Genomic DNA, 18,765 nt, shown 5'->3' with positions numbered 1-18,765 from the left:
ATCTACTTCCGTAGTGATACTGCCTCGGAAACCCAAGGAGGGGTTGCTATCAGTCGGGTCCGACTCAATGGCACGTGATAACAACAGCATGAGTGGGGGCTGATTTGAGGGTGTCTAACAACAACAACAACAACATATATAAGGTCTCCATGAGTTGGAACCAATTGGATGAGAACTAACAAGAAGGAGGAATTTATTTTCAAATAACAAAGAGCCCTATAATCAATTAAATGTTGTCCTTTCACCAAGAGATTTTTTTATCTGTCAACCTTGTATTTCTACTCCTTGTTTGACGGGAAGGCTCAAAGAGGTAACGTCTAGAGGAAGTGCTTTTTCTTGATAGGAAGAGCCCAGCATTAAAGTGTCTACCCCAGCCCAAGAGCAGGTTGTTCCCCTAGATGTGATTGGGTCTTCCCTGCCCAGCACCATGCTGTGTGGGTAGAGGTTAAACATGACCTTCAGCTGGTCTCCAGGACAGTATAGGTCACTGTCTCTTATTGCCCTAAGATTCCCCAGTCTACCACACTACTTCCTAAAGTTACCATCTAAAGACATCACAAATAGCATTTCACTGTTCTGAAATATAAACATTTTCATTAAATAATTTTCCCAGACCCACTAAAAATTATCTCCAATCCCTTGTTTCCCATTGTAATTTGTATTTGTATCTATTATCAATTTCAGGATTCTTCCTTTTGGTGAAATGAACTGCCCAAGTCTAGAGTGGCCCAACTTTAGCTTTAATAAGATTCCAGTGCAATAGAATCACCTTCATTATCTTTACTGGTCTTTGGCTCTCTGCATGTTTGCCATGCTGTTTGCATGTTTTAACTGCTACTATCTTGTGTTTTGCTAGTGGCTTTCAATCAATTTTCTGCAATAATAAATATTTTAAAAAATAGCTTTCCTGATCAGTGTGCAAATAACTCCTCATTCAATATACATTCCCCAGACAAGTTCTTAACCCTGGAGCAATGTTTCATTTTCATCAATCTTTATTATGTTTAGACTCTACAAGACCAGCAACATTAATAATCTGTTTGCTTGCAGCTTTATCACTGCTCATCATTTCCTCTGATACACATAGATTCTGTCAGGATCATAAAAGTGAACATATCAGATATGTTCTGAGTACTGGAGTTCTAAACTATGACTTTTCCTGGGAATTTCTTACTAGATTTTCCAAATCTCAGTGTGGATTCTCATGTAACAAGTAACTTTCAACCTGCAATTTCTTTTGTCTTCTATTTTGTCATTTCACTTCTAATATAAAAATCTTAGAAAATATTTTAAGAAAACCCAGGCATGCTTCATTCATTTGGGCTTCTCTTACCTATGGATATAATAACTTCTGAGGACTCAATCAGATGACTTACACACAACCTCATTCTTAGTGACAACATGCTATTTCTCCTTAATCACAATCTGCTTTTTTAGTTAGTTTCCCACAATAATCTCTAAGATAGCATTTAATGCATTGCTAAGACATGAATGGTAAACTCTGAATTCCTTCCTATCTGTCCCTTATGTATTCTTTTTTATATTTCTAAAAATTTCTTATGAAAATAAGTTTTCTCTGGAAATAGTGATTAAAAAGCATACTTAAGAATTTAAACAACAAAACTGCTAATTATATCTAAGTCACATCATGTATCCTGGATTGTGAACAATGACCATCCAAGCCTGAAAGAGTGTCTCTTAATCCACCTGGCTAGGAAAATGCTTTGGCTGAAGATTCACAGATTATCAGTATAAAGAATTTCCAAAATTCTGCTGTGGCTTAGATTGAATCAACAAGAATTCAAGGTAAAGTCATCAATTCCTGGAGAAATGAAGATGACCATGACTTATTCAATATCTATTATGTTGCAATCAAGGGGCCATAGTGGAACAGTGGTTTTAAGTAGTTGGCTGCTAATGAAAAGGTCTGTGACTCAAGCCCACCAGCCACTCCACAGAAGATATTTACAGCCTTCTAAACACTCAGGACACCTCTACTCTGTCCTATAGGCTTGTATGAATTGGAATCAACTAGGTGGCACTGGGTCTAGTTTTTTGTTTTTTTAGTACAAGAAAAGTCTCAAAGCCTTTTCAATGACTTAAAAGCTGCAAATAAAGGTGATTGTGGTGAAATATTTGTTGTGAGTAGGGGTTTGTTCAACCATTTCAAAGTGAGGTCAAAGTAATGAAATCAAGACTAAAGCATCACGCTGCCCCAAAGATGGCAGCCAATCTTGCTCCTCTGAATGTGTGTAGCTCTCCACAATCCTGCCAATAATGCAACCTGATGCATCTGACTCCAGAAATGGAGTTCACTACATATTTTTTGTATCTCCCATTTCAGGGCCCATACCCATAATTTTTCTGTTCCAATTGCCATGATGCATCACTCAAACTGGAAAATTCGTGTCTGTTCCTATTTCACTTCCTATGCTATGGCAGGACTAGTTTGAGGGACTGCATTAAACACCCAGTAGGAGTTACTATAAATTGAACGATCATAACCCAAGGAATGCCTATAGCATTTGCTTTACTGTCAGTCTCTAGGGTGGCCCTCAGTGATCCCTACCTTCTGATATCCATGTCCTTGTGTAGTACTCTCCCCTAAATAGTATGAGGGTTGGTCTATGCAGATGTAATGAAATAGCACTTTGATGTTGTTGTTAGATACCATCGAGTCATCTCTGACTCATAGTGACCCTATGCACAGCAGAACAAAAACACTGCCTGGTTCTGTGCCAGCCTCACAATCCTTGCTATACCTTAGCCCATCATTGCAGCCACTGTGTCATTACATCTCATTGAGGGTCTTTCACTTTACCAAGTATGATATCCATCTCCAGGGAATGGTTCCTTCTTACAACATGACCAAAGTAGGTGAGACAAAGTTTGGCCATTCTTGCTTCCAAGGAGCATTCTGGCTGGACTTCTTCCAGGACAGATTTGATAGTAGTATTTTTAGCAGACCATGGTACTCATATCATTCCTCTCCAACACCACAACTCAAAAGCATCAACTCTTCTTTGGTCTTCCTTATTCATTGTCCAGCTCTCACATGCATAAGGGGCAATTGAAAATATCATGGCTTCAGTTAGGCATACCTTAATTTTCAAGGAGATATCTTTGCTCTTCATCACTTGAAAGGGGTCTTTCGTAGCAGATTTGCCCAATTCAGTATGTTGTCTGATGTCTTGACTGCTGCTTCCATTGGTGTTTATGTAGTTAAGGTTGTTGTCAACTTGGGTGGGCCCGGTTCACTGGATGAGCAGCTGGATGTAGTTGTTCCCCATGGTGAGACTGGAAATCACTTCCATGGTGGAATCTGCCACTAGCAGCTGAGTAGCTGCTTTAGAGCTGTGGTCAACTTCTAGTATATAAGAAGCAGCTTTGAGGAAGATCTCAAAGTTTGTGGCACCCTTGAACCCTTCATGTAGCTGAGTCTTTGTTCAGCAGCCTGCCACACTCTGCTGATCTTGGGACTTTCAATGGGCTTGAATTAGTGGCCTGCCATGTTGTTTGGTAACATTGAGACTGTACTTTTTACTTGTAGCCTTGGTTTTGTTAGGCTCAGCAGCCAGTAGCAGTCTGAGTGAAGAAAAACCTCCATCTTCAGTGAGCCAGGAGCAGGAGGCAAAGCTGAAACCCAAGGTTCAGAGGCTTTCACCTAGCCCCTAGAGACTGGCACCTTGAACTCAGACTTAAAGCCTCCAAACGGTAAGAGAATAAACTCCTATTTGTTAAAGCCATTCCACTTGTGGTATTTTCTGTTAGAGCAGCACAGAAGTAACCAATACAGTAGTAATTGCAGAACAAAGTAATAAGTCCTTGACCACTTCAATCTTTTCTCCATTTATCATGAAGCTATTTGTTGGGCCATGTGAGGATTTTTTTTTTTTTTTAATTGAGATGTAATCCATCTCAATTAAAGAAACAAACTCAAAATCCACAAAAACTAACTCCAGATGGATCAAAGACTTAAATGTGAAACCTAAAACTACAGAGTTCCTCAAGGAAAAATGAGGGCTAGATTTTGGGGCCCTAATATATGGCATGGGACCTCTGGTAGCATAGTGCCTAGGCACTTGACTGATAACCAGAAGGCTGGCTGTTCAAACCCACCAGCCACTCCTCGGAAGGAAGGTTGGGCAATCTACTTCCGTAGTGATACTGCCTCGGAAACCCAAGGAGGTGTTGCTATGAGTCAGGTATGACTTGACAGCACATAACAACGACAATATATGGCATAAATAGACTATCAAACATAACCCAAAAGGCACAAACAGCAGAAGAGAAACTAGATGAATAGGACATTCTAAAAATTAAATTTTTATGTGCTCCTAAAGACTCCTCCAAAAGAGTCAAAAAAGAATGTACAGATTGGGAAAAAATATTTGGGAATGATATATCTGACAATGGACTTATCTCCAGAATTTATAGAAAACTCCAACACCTCAATAAGAAAAAGACAAATAATCCAATTTAAAAAATGGGCGGAAGACATGAATAGACACTTCACCAAGGAGGATATTCAGGCAGCCAACAAACATATGAAGAAATGCTCATGATCATTAGCCATTAGAGAGATGCAAATCAAAACAACAATGAGATAGCATCTTGCCCCAGCACCTAGTAGCAAAGTTCAACAAGACAGAAAACAAATGCTGGCAAAGATGTGGAAAGATTGGACTCTCATACACTGCTGGTGGGACTGAAAAATGGTACAACCATTATGGAAAGCAATATGGAAATTCCTTAAAAAGTTGAAATTAGAAATACCATTTGACCCAGCCATTCCATTACTAGGTATACACCCTAAAGAATTGAGAGCCATGACAAGAAAACATCCATGTTCATTGGCACTATTTATTATAGACAAAAGCTGGAACAACCTAGGTGTCCATCAACTGAAGAATGGATAACCAAACTATGGTACATACACACAATGGAATATTATGCAACTGTAAAGAATAATGTAGAGTCTGCAAAACACCACATAATGTGGATGAACTTAGAGGACATTATGCTGAGTGAAATAAGTCAATCACAGAAGGACAAATATTGTATTAGTCCATTATTGTAAAAATCAAGGAAAGATTTATATATGGAAAGAAATTTTCTTTGTTGGTTACCAGGGGTGGGAGGGGAAGGTAGGGAACACTGTTAGATAGGTAGAGATAAGTATTGATTTGGGTGAAGAGAAGGGCAATGTACCCAATGTGAGTGATCAACATGGTGGCATTGAGGAAGGGGAAGACATAGAGAGGTACATGGGAGGTACAGACAACAAAGATGAACCCCTTTGCACATACAGTACTGTGTTGTCCATGAAGGCAAACATGGGTATACAGGTGGATAGATGGTTGGACAGGCTGAACTACTAGGTATGTCTATGCAGCGGGGAGTGTACCCAAGACCATGTATAGATAGGGTTGGCAGACAATGGTTGTACAAGTGTATTTGTGTGTTCTGTAAGAATTCCCAGGTGTATAGTCAAGCTGACAAGGGAAAAGTTTGTAGTCACTTCTTGGTCACAGCCAGCTATCCAGAGGGAGTGAGTAGTTGAACCTGTGGGGTTGGGACCATAGTTGCAGGGGACATCAAGCTCAATTGGCATAACATACTACACAAAACATTGTTCTACCTCCCACTTTGGTGAGTAACAACTGGGATCTTAAACCTTGCAAGTAGCGATCTATATCCAACAATGGGTCTATCCCAGTCCAGAGCAAAGAAGAATGAAGAAAACCAAAGATTCATGGAAACAATTAGTCCTAGCGACTGGTACACCATGCAATCCTCAGCCTAGACCACTATGAGACCAGAAGAACTAGATGGTGCCTTGCTAACACTGTCAACCACTCAGAGGAGAATCTTTGTAGGACATCGTGGATAGAGTGGGAGAACAATGTTGAACAAAACTCAAAATCATTTGTGAAAAAAAACAAAAAAAAAAAAGGGACCTGATTTGCTCATGTGATAGAGCCTGATGGAACCCCTGAGACTATGGCCCCTAGCTGCCCTTCAGGTCTGGAATTGAATCCACATCTGTGGCTTCCAGCCAAACAGAAGACAGGCATATGAGGTGAACATTTACACTAGTAGATACACTCCTTGCAGAGAACAACCATAGGAGAATAGGAGGGCAGTATATGCACAGGGAGACAGCTCAGGGGGGAGGAGTGCATGGAGGGAAGGACATAGGGAAGAAGTAACTATGGGGAGGAAGTGGGAGGGGAGCTGTTGCATTGGGGTAAATAGTAGTCAATGTCATGAGACAAAGTGTATGTGAACTGCTGTATGGAAAGTGAATTTGTTCTGTAAACTTTCACCCAAATCACAATGAAAAAAAAAAAAAAAGAATGTTTGCTGTTTCAAGCTGCTAAATTTGAAGAGTGGATGGTAGCTCCAAAAGAAATGGAGGTGTAGTCAATAGTAAGAAAAGATACAAAAATAAGTCTCCTTTTGTGACAGCCTACTTATGGGAAAAGGACTTGTTGAAGCAACTCATCATTAGGTAACTGAGAATGGATTTGATGTCCTTCTGTAACATACCTTGGGGCCTATCACAAAGCAATGGGTCAAGAAAAGAGAGCAGTAATTCACATATTGGAGAAGAATTCATATACGGTACTTTCTCTAACTATGTTTGTTATACCATGAGTATTGCCTAAGCAAATCCTCCAAATAGAGTACTGAGCCCCTTAGCACTCAACGGCACACAACAACAAGAACAAGAACAACAACAACAACAACAACAACTCAAAAGACTATAAGATCTCAAGGACAACTCTGAAAAGTTTTTTTGGGGAAAAAGAATTTATGACTAAGGAGAATCTAGATAGTGAGCAATAATGGGAAAAAACCTTTTCTACAGGAATTAGAAATAGAGAGATAAAAAGAACAAGTCCATTAAAAAAAAAAAAAGAAAGAAAGAAAAGAACGGGTTAGTAAATTTCACTGGCATGGAAAGATAAATAGGGCATTGCAGAGAAAAGAATTGGAAAAGGTAAAATGGGATGAAAATGTTGAGAACGTTAAATGTTAGGCACAGGTTTTGCCTTCACCTGTATGCAATCGGAAGGTATCATTGCATTTTAACAGAGGAATAATAATATGACCAGAAAAACAGTTCAGTAAATTAACCTGGCATAAGTGTACAGAATGGATTTCAAACTATTCAGAGTAAAGGCAGGATACCTGAGAAGGTGAAGCAGCAGCATAAACATCTAAATGGTAAGGGTATGAATTGAGCAAATGCAGGTAGAGGTAGTTGCTTTGGGTCTTTTATTAAACTTCACAGCCATAGACTTTTAGAGAAGGAAAGAATTCTGGAAATCTACAAACTAAATCCAGAGAGATTAAATGATCCACCAAAGGTAACAAACAGTAAATTACAAGATGAGAAATTGAACTAACTTCCAAGGGGAAAGAATGAAAGGAGGAGTTTGTTTTTATTTACTTGATCCCCCAATATAGACACTATCTGCATGTATCTATATTGCACCTAAGACAAAAATATGGCCCCCACTTCCCACATTTTCTCCAAAGATAGTTTACATCCTTCATACCATCAGAAGTTTGGACAAGAAAATTACAAAGCATGGCAAAAATATATTCCTTTAATTTACCTTTTAAAATTCTACTTAAACAGGCCATCTGTTCTCTAATTCATGCAAGCAGCAGGAAAATAAATAAAATATCTACTGTACATTATTAACATGATAGAATCTAATGAAACTCTGGTAAATATATGAACCTGTTGATTCAAAGGAGCATTTCAGGTGAAACATAATTTCAATTCAAGAAAAGCCTGTGTGGAAATAATTGGGTTTTATCTTGTTTATATTGATAGGCACCTATGTATAATTGCTGACTTTCAAAAGATGTTTTTGCATTGAATCTTAACAGAGCACTAAGATAAGTACTTTAAAGTGGAGAGAGGCAGAGAAAGATGAGAAGGTATTGACGTGTCACAAATACTGGTAAGTTATTTTGGGATATGTGATGTTTACTATAAATACACTATGCTTCTACTCTATACTAAAACCGCTCATCAGAGGTGCATTTCTAAATCAATTAAGAGCTCAGTTTCAAAAATAAGACTTTCAACCTAGCAATGTACAAAGAAGAAACACTTAAGGCAAATATGTACAATTCACTAATGAAATTTGCAATGCTCTTTCATGCTCCAAAGATGAAAGGATTTCAAAGAACACTGTTCACTCTTCCTCACCTCCACCCCCCATGGCACTTCCTTTGGTCAGAACCAACGCACATGTTTGTATTCACAGCAGAAAATGAGCATATATTTATCAAGGCTTTCTTCTATAAGTCAGAGAGGGGTTAAGTAGTTTCCAATTTACATCACTAGACTGATAAATTAGAGATTGTTCCCATAAAGGTAACAACATTTATAACATTTTTGGATCTTGTAAGTGACAAAAAAAAAGTGGACATGAATATTTTCCTTAATGCTTCTAAAATTATTCTTGTTATCATTGATTATATAATCAACAGATTCATTAATCCATGAGAATGCACTGACACAATGGGCTGAAGCCCACCAACATGTTTGAGGATAACGTTTTGTTCCATTATATGTAAGGTTGCCATGGGTTGGAGCCAGTTTGATTGCAACTAACAGCAATAACATAACACTTTATAACTTACAAGTCACTTTTTAATATACTTTATCTTGAAAACCTATCATTTCTCCATTGTTCTTACAAATACTATGAGATTAAGAAAGTTAGAACTGCAAAAGGGAGGGTGATGAGAAAATTTAGAAAAAGATAATGGTAATGGTTGAACATGATAAACAATGAATTTCACCAAATTGTTAATTTGAAGAATATTGAAAAGGCAAATGATTTACTACATATGTATTTGCTATAATTTTAAAAAAAGAGATGGATAAATAGCAAAATTGTTTGGCACAACACTTTGGGACAAAGTATGTTTACTATAAATAATTTATCTGGTGCAGGATCCCAGATCACTTGTCCGTTCATTCATCCAAGAAATATTTCTTGAGGTACTACTAAAGAGGCAAGCTCATTTATTTGTGTATCCACAGAGCCTAACATAAACGCAACGCAACGCATTGCCCTCAAGGGGTATCTGACTCATAGCAACCCCTCCTTGGCTTTCCGAGGCGGTATCACTACGGAGCCTAACATAGGCCTAGACTATGTTAAGTGATCAATAAATATTGCTGGATAGGCTTCTAAGTATTAAAATACATGATGAAACCATAATTTTATATCATAGTATTTTAATTATTAATCTTCATAATTACTATAAATCATGTTCTCTATCAGAAATTTTATCTCTATTTTGAAATAATACCAAAAAAAAGAAAAAAAAAAAAAAACCCAAACACACTGGGGTCAAGTCAGATCTGACTCATAGCAACCCTTCCTTGGGTTTCCGAGGCAGTATCACTATAGAAGTAGATTTCCCAACCTTCTTTCAGAGGAGTGGCTGGTGGGTTTGAACCACCAGTGTTCTGGTTAGCAGTCTAATGCCTTAGGCACTACACCACCAAAGCTCCTTTTGAAATAATAGAAAGATATAAATGACTAGGCAACAACTCAAGGTAAAAGCGAGCTACAATAAATCAGATAAATACTAGGAAGAGATAAGAATTCACGCAATGAAATTTCTATCTATAAACTTTCTTTAAACAATCAACTTTCATAATCAATTCTTAATTGAAAATTTCTGAAAACATCAATAAATATATCCTTCAACTTTTTAATAATACATATATAGAGTGATATATTAGAAGAGAAAGTTAGATGACTATATAGAAACCAAACTACATCTTCCTTAGCCTGAATGATTTAAAAAGTGAAAGGTCTACACTTAACCTAAGGCACAATATATTCAACATATAATTGATCTAATCATTCATTCAGAAAACTGTTCTTGAGCGATTGTGTTCTAGGCACTATACTAATTAATTGTCCCTCACTTCATGAGTGTATATTCCCCTCATCATCTTAAAACCTTGCAATATCAATAGTGCTATCATATGGCTTCGAAGTTAACAGTGGTAGTGTTAATATTCATACAACAAAAATAACAACAAACTCTATCAAAACTAGGCTACGTAAATCAGAGCCATTTTATTCCAAGTTGTTATATTTTTAAGAATACAGGTAATCAAAATTTAGAACTGATTATATTTTCAAGTAAAATTCAATAAAATCATTCTGAAAAAAAAAATGGGTAGAAACCATGACAAATATTCACTTAAATTATAAATCAGTCAGATTTTTTAAGTTATATGATTTATTTGGCATTATACATTTCAGCAAGACTGAAACACCTTTTAAGGGATGCAATCAATTTTCCAGCTTATTGGCTCACTCTATTAATTTAGAACAGAAATAGTACTTTTAAATAAGATTGTGACATAGTTTATACTTTGCTGACCTTGAAGGTTTACAAAAAATTTTCCATTAATTTAATGCATAACCAAAATTGTAACTTTTATAGATAAAATTCATCATCTACTTTGTCAATTGAATGATTTTAAGACACTTATATTTTTAAATCAAAATCAAACAATAATTATCCACACTTTTATAAATCTTGTTTTTTTCTTTTAAATTTCTAATCTTGAAAGAAGCAGAGGAATTGATTTTGGATAATTAATATTGACTCAAAGCTACGTAAATAATTTGTTACAATAGCCCTTGAATATACCCCATTAATTAAGAAACCTTTTTCTCCTGTCACTCACAAACATTGGCATTGTTCCCTATGTGCTTCACCGACATTCTTAATTTCTCTTGCCATTCTCTTTCTTTTCTTTTCTACTTCCAAATTCCACTTTCTCTTCTTTTTCCATGAACGTTAGAAGAATGAGTTAGCATCAGACTTCAGTAGTAAAATGAAAATCTTGGGCCTTCTGTAAATTTTTTATTATATGTTGAGAACAAGGGAAAAAATAGTTTTTGGTCTCCATATAAACAACTTGCTGAGGTCATTAATAGCTGAATAGTTCTTATGGGCAATGGAAGAAAGGCAAAGGGGGTAAAAAGTTTTACTTGGCCAGATTTGGATTAACTGGGCTGAAACAGGTGTGGATAGATGTAAACAACAATGACAGTGATATGAAGTCCCCTGTGATGAATGTCCAATTCCCAGCCAAGGATAGACTCTAGGAGCAAGAAAGAGTTCAAAGATATAAAGTCCAAGAAGGACAGAGTGTAGAGACAAGCACTGAATACAAAGGGAATGGTCAGGCCAAACCAAAGGAACAGATTCACAATAAGGGGGCCCTTACAGGACAACTACCAGGAAGCCATGGGCAGGAAAGGGGCTGTGGAACATATAGAATTGGTATAGACACCTAGAAAGTCAATCCTATTTTCATGAAAGGACCCTAAACCCACATTTTTCAGAATTGGAAAGAAATACCAATTCTTGTAGACTAAAACCCTTTGACCAGAAAACAAGTGTTTTGAGTAATTCAATAACACAGCCACTTATGATTTGAGAGTGATCATTGCAGAACCTTTTCTCAGGGTAAAAGTGTAATTGGTTATGGATCAATAAGTAATTTCTTTCAAAAGGAAAGAGCTATTGTTTTCTTTGTTATTTATTTATTTTCTGAAGTAGCAAGATTCTTAAATCATAACAGAGCAAATATATTTAGAAAGTTGAGATTACTCTAAACAGCAAGATTCTTTACTGCACTAGTTAAGTTTATCTCAACTGATCATTTATTTATGATGCCATAAAAATCCAGATGCTTTCAATTTTGATTGTTAGATATTTGCTGAAAGGCAGCTGAAATTATTTTCCCAGAGTTCCCATCTTGACAACTGCATTTTGAACTGAAAATTTACGATGGTTGAATAATGGTTGTGCTGAGGATTTTTTTTTTTTTTTTTTTTTTTCTTTCTGAGATTGCAATGAATTTAGTCCTTGCGGTCAGTGCAAACCTCTACTCGGCTTCTCGGAAATTCTAGAAGTCTGAATCAAAACTGAGATTAAGAAAATAAATGAGAACTAAAACCCTGTGAAAAGCTGTATTAATCTATTTTTGTGTTTGGTGGTCTTCCTAATCATGTTAGTCCTAGTGCCCAAAGGCCAGTTTCTATGAAGCAAGAACATGGTAAGCTGACCATATGTGCTTTTGAGGCATGGATGCTGGTAAAGGCAGAATTTATGGGGATAAACAAAACAAAATAAAACAAAATTTAAATGATTGCATAAGGCAGTAGAGATAAACTATATCCCAAGGATATAGAGGAAGAACAAGAGACTTACATGCTCTGGAAACTACCAGTTGATAGAGACTTCAGATCAACAACTATAATGATAAGAGCCCTTTAGATTTCTCGAATCTGTGAAACATTCTCACATTTGTTATTCTTATATCTATATTAGTAAAGTATTTATATCTCTTTAAAATGAGATTAAGAGTTGTAATTATACTCATTAGTGTTTCTTTGTACACAGAGATAGAGAGAAGAGACCTCAAGCTATAAAGTCAGTTATGGCCACTTTAAAAGAAAAAAAAAAAAAAAAAATGAACATTTGTTGACCCTCTACTATGTGTTAGCTAAATTCATGGCACAGGCTTAGAGATAGAGAAAAAAGAATAGTCCCTCGACAGGGACTATTATTGGGCAGACATCAATGACTTTTCCCAAAAGTTTATGTATCCCAATGTGTACATGATGATGTAGAAATAACCTTTTTTCCATTTACCTTCAAATACCCAAATATCTGCAAATTTTACACTTCATGTTACATTAGACATTTTTTTTTTCTTCCCTTGGTAAAGAAAGAAATAGAGAAACTCATTCCAGATCATTTGATGTCATCTGCTTCCAGTAAGATGGAATAGTATCGACTGGGCAATACCTTATTTTATTAGTTTAGCAAGTATGCTAAAAGACACAAAAACCACACACATGCAAACCCTCTTTTTGAACATAGGATTCACAACTAAAAATGTTTTTCTATTGTAAATAACATGATTCATAACAATAATAGATACAAGATTTCATATCTGTAGACCATGTTCTATACCAAAGCACTAGTTGCTAAAGAAAGGGAATTTCCAAGTATAGGATTATAAAATATTTGAAAAAAGTTAATAGTCAAAATAAAGTTGAATCTTATTTTAAAAATACTTACTATATGCAGCTCTAGGTAGTCACCCAGGCCTGAAGAACTGTCCACTCGCACCAATATAGCTTCTTTCTGAACCGTGCTAAACCCTATGGCCAGTCTGTCTGCACGTGTACTTGGTCGGTCATTAGGAGGCCACTTATATGTGATTTGTCCACCACCTTTGCTAAAGATATATGTGGTCCCAGCTGGAAAACAAAAACAAAAACTAATTAATCTAAATTCATCAAGTCCACACAAAACTATGGCAAAACATGTAATAGGCTTCAATCAAACAAACTCAAGAAAGAGGACAGAGTTGATTTTTAAAACTAGAGAGGCAGATCAGTTTTTAATACACTCATTAAATCTACCAGCAGGTATTCAGAACAAATGGGAGAGTAGTGTTTTTCCATTGAATTGGACAAATATAGAATGTAATCAGATTTTATTTCTTCTTGTCACTTTTTGAGAAATACTTTAGTAGGAAACACTAACTTTCAAAGCTTCCAAAAGCAATGGAAACATATATCAATCTGTTTTTGAAGCTGCATGCAAATGTGACAGGGTCATACAGTACAGATGAGCAAAATGCAACAAATATGCTATGAATCACCTTTTTTGGGGAAAGGGTCTATTCACGTGTGACAAATGATAACTAATGGAAGAACATCTATAAACCCCAGTAGGCATGTCAAGAAAACAGAGAAAATAGATCCCATCCATAGAAGTCAGGACTTATTTAGCAAGCTACATCTAGTAGCTGTCAAACTATCCAGATCATAAAGAAACCCCCCTTTTTTTGTTTTCCTAAAGCAAATTCTAGTTTTATAGCACTAAGAATAATGTCATGACCTCATTCGATGAGTGTTCATATTTTGCTTTATGGTGGAGGTATCAGTGAAATATCCATCTTAATTTAAAAAGAATTTTGTTCCAAATAAATTTATTAAGAAGCTAATGCACTGGGGTCCTACCACATCACAATGGTATCTCTCATTGGCTGCTGTAGAATGTATTGTTTGAGTCAGAGTATTTGGAAGGAGCATGACAAAAATATATAAGAGAGAAGAGCGCTTCCTCCACACTAAAGGAGACCAGAAAAAAAATACTTAGTTTTTCTAGAAACTATAGAATAGACTTTGTAGAGGGAAGAGTGGCCATCTAAAAACAAAAGATGCCAGTAAATATTAACTGTGTATATACAATATGCCAAACATGGTAAGAAAAGCAGAAAGAAAGAATATTGAACGTTAGGTCACAAAACACTTTCACTTATGGAAAGATAGCTTCTACGAAGAGTAAGGTTTATGTGTAAAAGTTGTGTGTATAGCAGTATATTTTCAGGATACCTACACATTAAACCTGTATGAATACTAAATTTACCAATTCCGTAAAGTTGACTCACTTTCACATTAATGCACATTAATTAAACATCTGATAATGCCAGTTCTGTGGTGTTTTTGTCATTTGAGACCAACATTTTTTTTTTTGTGCTTTCACTCTCAGACATTCCCAGAAGCCCTTGGGAAATGTCAAAGCCCTCTACAACGTGGGTAATGTGTCTAGTGATTAATATGGCCTTACTATGCTGACCTATCCCAAGAAACATGACAGGACAGTATTTAAAGTGAAAGTGATAAACCATAATCTTGTTAAAATGCAATGATAAAGAAGCTGAGCTCTTCTCTTTTGGATACCAATGCATGAAAGTAATTATCTCTTTCAGGTGAGAAAAGGTAAGTTATATTTCACAGGTACCAGTCAGTGCTCACATACACACATTTAAAGAAGAAAAAAAAAAAAAACAGGCTGTCTAGATTTAAAAACAGAAGATCGAGAGCTTTCCATAACCAGTTATGATCTAAAACATCAGAAGTTTGTTCACCAGGAAATTAATACCAAAAAAAAAAACCTCACTGCCAGCGAGTCAATTCTGACTCATAGCAAAACTTTATGACAGAGTAGAACTGCCCCCATAGGGTTTCCAAGGCTGTAAATCTTTACAAAAGCAGACTGCTTCATTGTTGTCTCACAGAGTGGCTGGTGAATTTGAACCACCAACCTTTCAATTAGCAGCTGAATGCTTTAACAACTATGCCACCATAGCACCTTAGAATATTAATAAAAAAAGTACTATTTGATTTTTGTGATTGGTAATGTTTTCAGCTGATTAAGTATTGAATGTTTAAGTAAAGTCTATATCCATACATATAGGGCAAGATCATATAGAAATGAAGTTTTCTTTAAGAGGAGAGAGATAATGAGTGCTAGTACTTTATAATTAATTTTATTTTCCTTTTTTAAATTAAGTGTGTTCTCCAGTGATATTCATGTGAAATAAGAAAAATAAAGATACTATTAACATTATAGGAGCTCTGGTGGGGTAGTGCCTAAGGCACTTGATGGCTAACCAGAAGGTTGGCGGTTCAAACTCACCAGTCACTCCTCAAAAGGAAGATTGGGCAATCTACTTCTGTAGTGATACTGCCTCAGAAACCCAAGGAGTGTTGCTGTGAGTTGGAGATGACTCGATATCACATAACTACAGCAGTAACAACATTAACATTATAAAACATATCTAAAATTTCAGATAAGTAAGTTTTCCAGAATCAACAGAAGACAATAGTGTTGCAAAGTAACAATAGCTTACATTATGTTATGATTCTTAACATTAAAATTTTCTTTCACAATTTTTCTTTCATTTCTTCTCTACTTTTGTATGGAAGGCAGGGAAAGCATTACTCCCCCTATGTTATATTCAAGGAAACTAGATCATACAGATTGTACGTTGTCTACTATAAACTTACTAAGCAGCTCTGGTGGCATAGTGGATAAGGCATTTGGCTGTTAACAAAAAGGCCTGTGGTACAAATCCACCAGCTGCTCCAGGGAAGGAAGCTGGGCCATCTACTTCCATAAAGATTTACAGCCTGGGAAACCCAAGGGGGGTCGCTACGAGTCAGAATCTACTTGATGGCAGTGAGTTTGTTTTTTTTTTTTTTTTCAGTTTATAAACTTAGTGTCAGAGTTGGTACTAAATCTAGTATCCAGACTCCTACTTGAGCATTTAGGTACATACATATATACATAGAGAGAGAGAGAGAGTTGTTTCTGTTATCGTAATAAGACAGTAAAAAAAAAGTTAATTGGATATGTCAGTCTGAATTTATCAAAGCCAACTGTTATCATATTCTAATGTCTCATATCCATAAAGTGACATTTGCACCTCATGATCATATATTCTCCTTTCACCTTATGTGCTTTAAAAAAATTAAAATAACATGTGAATGTGAAATGACAGAACATTTAATATATGTAGATTAACAGTTGGTTGAGGGTATACTTCCCAAACTTATAGAACTATAAAAGTTTGTAGTTGCTCAGTTGCAGAAACACAAGAAAACCATTTAAAGGTTTATATTTTCAGAAAGATAAATATCAACAATATAAAGATCATTATTCATGATTTGATTTCATCTCTTATTCCAAATCTTTCCAAAAGTATTAAGACTTGGCAACCCCCATGCCACTGACTAATCTGTTCTTCTTATAAAGACTTTTCAGTTCTTTAGGTTTTATAAAAACAATGCAAAAATAATTGCACAATGAAATTATTTCTAGTTTCATATTTTTTCCAGATGTATCTAGAGAGAAGTCTCTTCCCTTTATTTTCCTCTCTGTGTAGAGTAGTACATTGTGTTATATGCACTCCTCAGCACAATTTCACAGTAAGAGAAAGAATTTGATATCCAGCTCCCACACTGCTCTCTTCTCCCTACCTCTATATGCATTGTGGCCTTCTTTTATAAAAATCAGTTAGGTCAACTTTTACAAAATCACCAATGTTCTTAAAGCCCTCCTTCCATCAAGCTACAAAATTACCAAATAAAGCCATTTTGAAAAATGTGGTGCAGCCCTGAAAATATGAAGATACTCCCATAATCAAATACAGTAGGTCAGTTGATTAAAGTTTAAAAATCCATTTCCTTTAACATGCATGTTTCAGAGCTCAGTACATGATGTACATATTGCAGCAGAATAGATTAAATGTTAAGAATGAAAGCTTTGGACTGATACAGACCTGGATTCAAATTCCAACTGCATCATTTACTAACTACAAGACTTTGACCAAGTAATTTTATTTCCTAAGTCTTAAGTTTTGTACCTGAGACAATGGGGATAGCAAGGCTATTTACCTCACAGAGCTGCTATTGGTATTCAAATAAGATATTTCACAGTGACATCTGAGACCATTTCTTGACACATTCTAAGTTCTCAACAAATTTTAAAAAGAATAGGTGGTATGTGTGTATGTGCATTGTAAAATTATAAACATAACTGAGTAACACTGGAACATTTTTGGTTTATTTTAATAAAAGGACCTTTAGGAAAGTGAGATGAATTTCAAAAATTTTTAAGTATGTGTCTGTTGTAAAAATATGAAAAGACTGAGTAGCATTACAACATTGTTTTATTTAAATATAAGAACTTTTAGGAATGTCTAATGTATTTCACAGTTGTGTTCAAGTCAAATGCCTCTTTCAAAAATGTAACTTTCCTACATCTCAGTTTTAATGAATGTCTTCAGTATTTTATTCCTTGGATTACCACATTTGTTTTCACATGAACTAACTATATTATTATTTACATTCATTGATAATTGACAATGGAAGGGATACTAAATTATGTCAAATGGAAGCTTTCTTAAGAAGACAAATATGAGTTCATCACCATAACATATCTGCTGTTGTTGTTATGTGCCGTCGAGTCAGATCTGACTCATAGCGACCCCTCCTTGCGTTTTCGAGGTAGTATCACTACGGAAGTAGATTGCCCAACCTTCCTTCCAAGGAGTGGCTGATGGTTAGCAGTCAAATGTCTTAGGCACTACACTACCAGAGCTCATCTAGCATGGTACAGTTGACCATGACAGCAAGATGAAAAATAGTCATTCTGACCACTGGATAAAGGAGAAAGTCTACATAAAATGATGTGCAACTTAGCTTCATTTTTTTAATTTTACATTTATCATAACAGGTTTTATTTTACAGTACAAATGCATCAATGTGCAGCAGCAATACATCTTAATCACATCTCCAAGCTTTTTATCAATATGGAGAGGAACATAGAGGAAAATGTCACTTTATTATTTATGCATGTTTCAATATGGCAAGCATTAAGACATCAGTGCCATGACTACTAATGGATTTAATGCTAATTAACCTTGACTTCATCACATAACTGAACGTATGGATGACTCAAGCCTAAAGTGGTTTTCAGCAATCTCCACATTTAAGTTGTGCAGCAAGTTTATATTTTAGTCACTCTAGATTCATGATCAAAGCTGCCTCAATCAGATGCAAACTTAGCAGTGTTAATATAATTTGTACTGTGACAAATGTTTGTAAAATTATATTGTTGTTGTTATGTGCCGTCGAGTTGGCATAGCCACTCATAGCGACCCCTCCGTGGGTTGCCGAGGCAGTATCAGTACGGAAGTAGATTGCCCAACCTTCCTTCTGAGGAGTGGCTTGTGGGTTTGAACCACCAGCCTTCTAGTTAGCAGTCAAGTGCCTTAGGCACTATACTACCAGAGCTCCCCACAAAAAAATAAATAAATAAATAAAT

General features: G+C 35.9%; 1 protein-coding gene across 1 annotated transcript in view; it reads right to left on the bottom strand.

Annotated features, from left to right (window-relative positions):
• Positions 1-18,765, bottom strand: part of NRXN1 (neurexin 1) — a 1,670,321-nt gene that overhangs the window by 475,111 nt on the left and 1,176,445 nt on the right. Inside the window, exon 17 of the mRNA XM_042782286.1 lies at positions 13,162-13,343. Within this exon, the coding sequence (XP_042638220.1) occupies positions 13,162-13,343 (182 nt within the window). The remainder of the gene's footprint in view (positions 1-13,161; positions 13,344-18,765) is intronic.

Source organism: Orycteropus afer, unplaced genomic scaffold (genome assembly GCF_000298275.1).
Source record: "Orycteropus afer afer isolate SDZICR_OR568_19922 unplaced genomic scaffold, OryAfe1.0 scaffold00284, whole genome shotgun sequence".
NCBI lineage: Eukaryota > Metazoa > Chordata > Mammalia > Tubulidentata > Orycteropodidae > Orycteropus > Orycteropus afer.
This window is presented reverse-complemented; position numbering and strand designations above follow the sequence as displayed.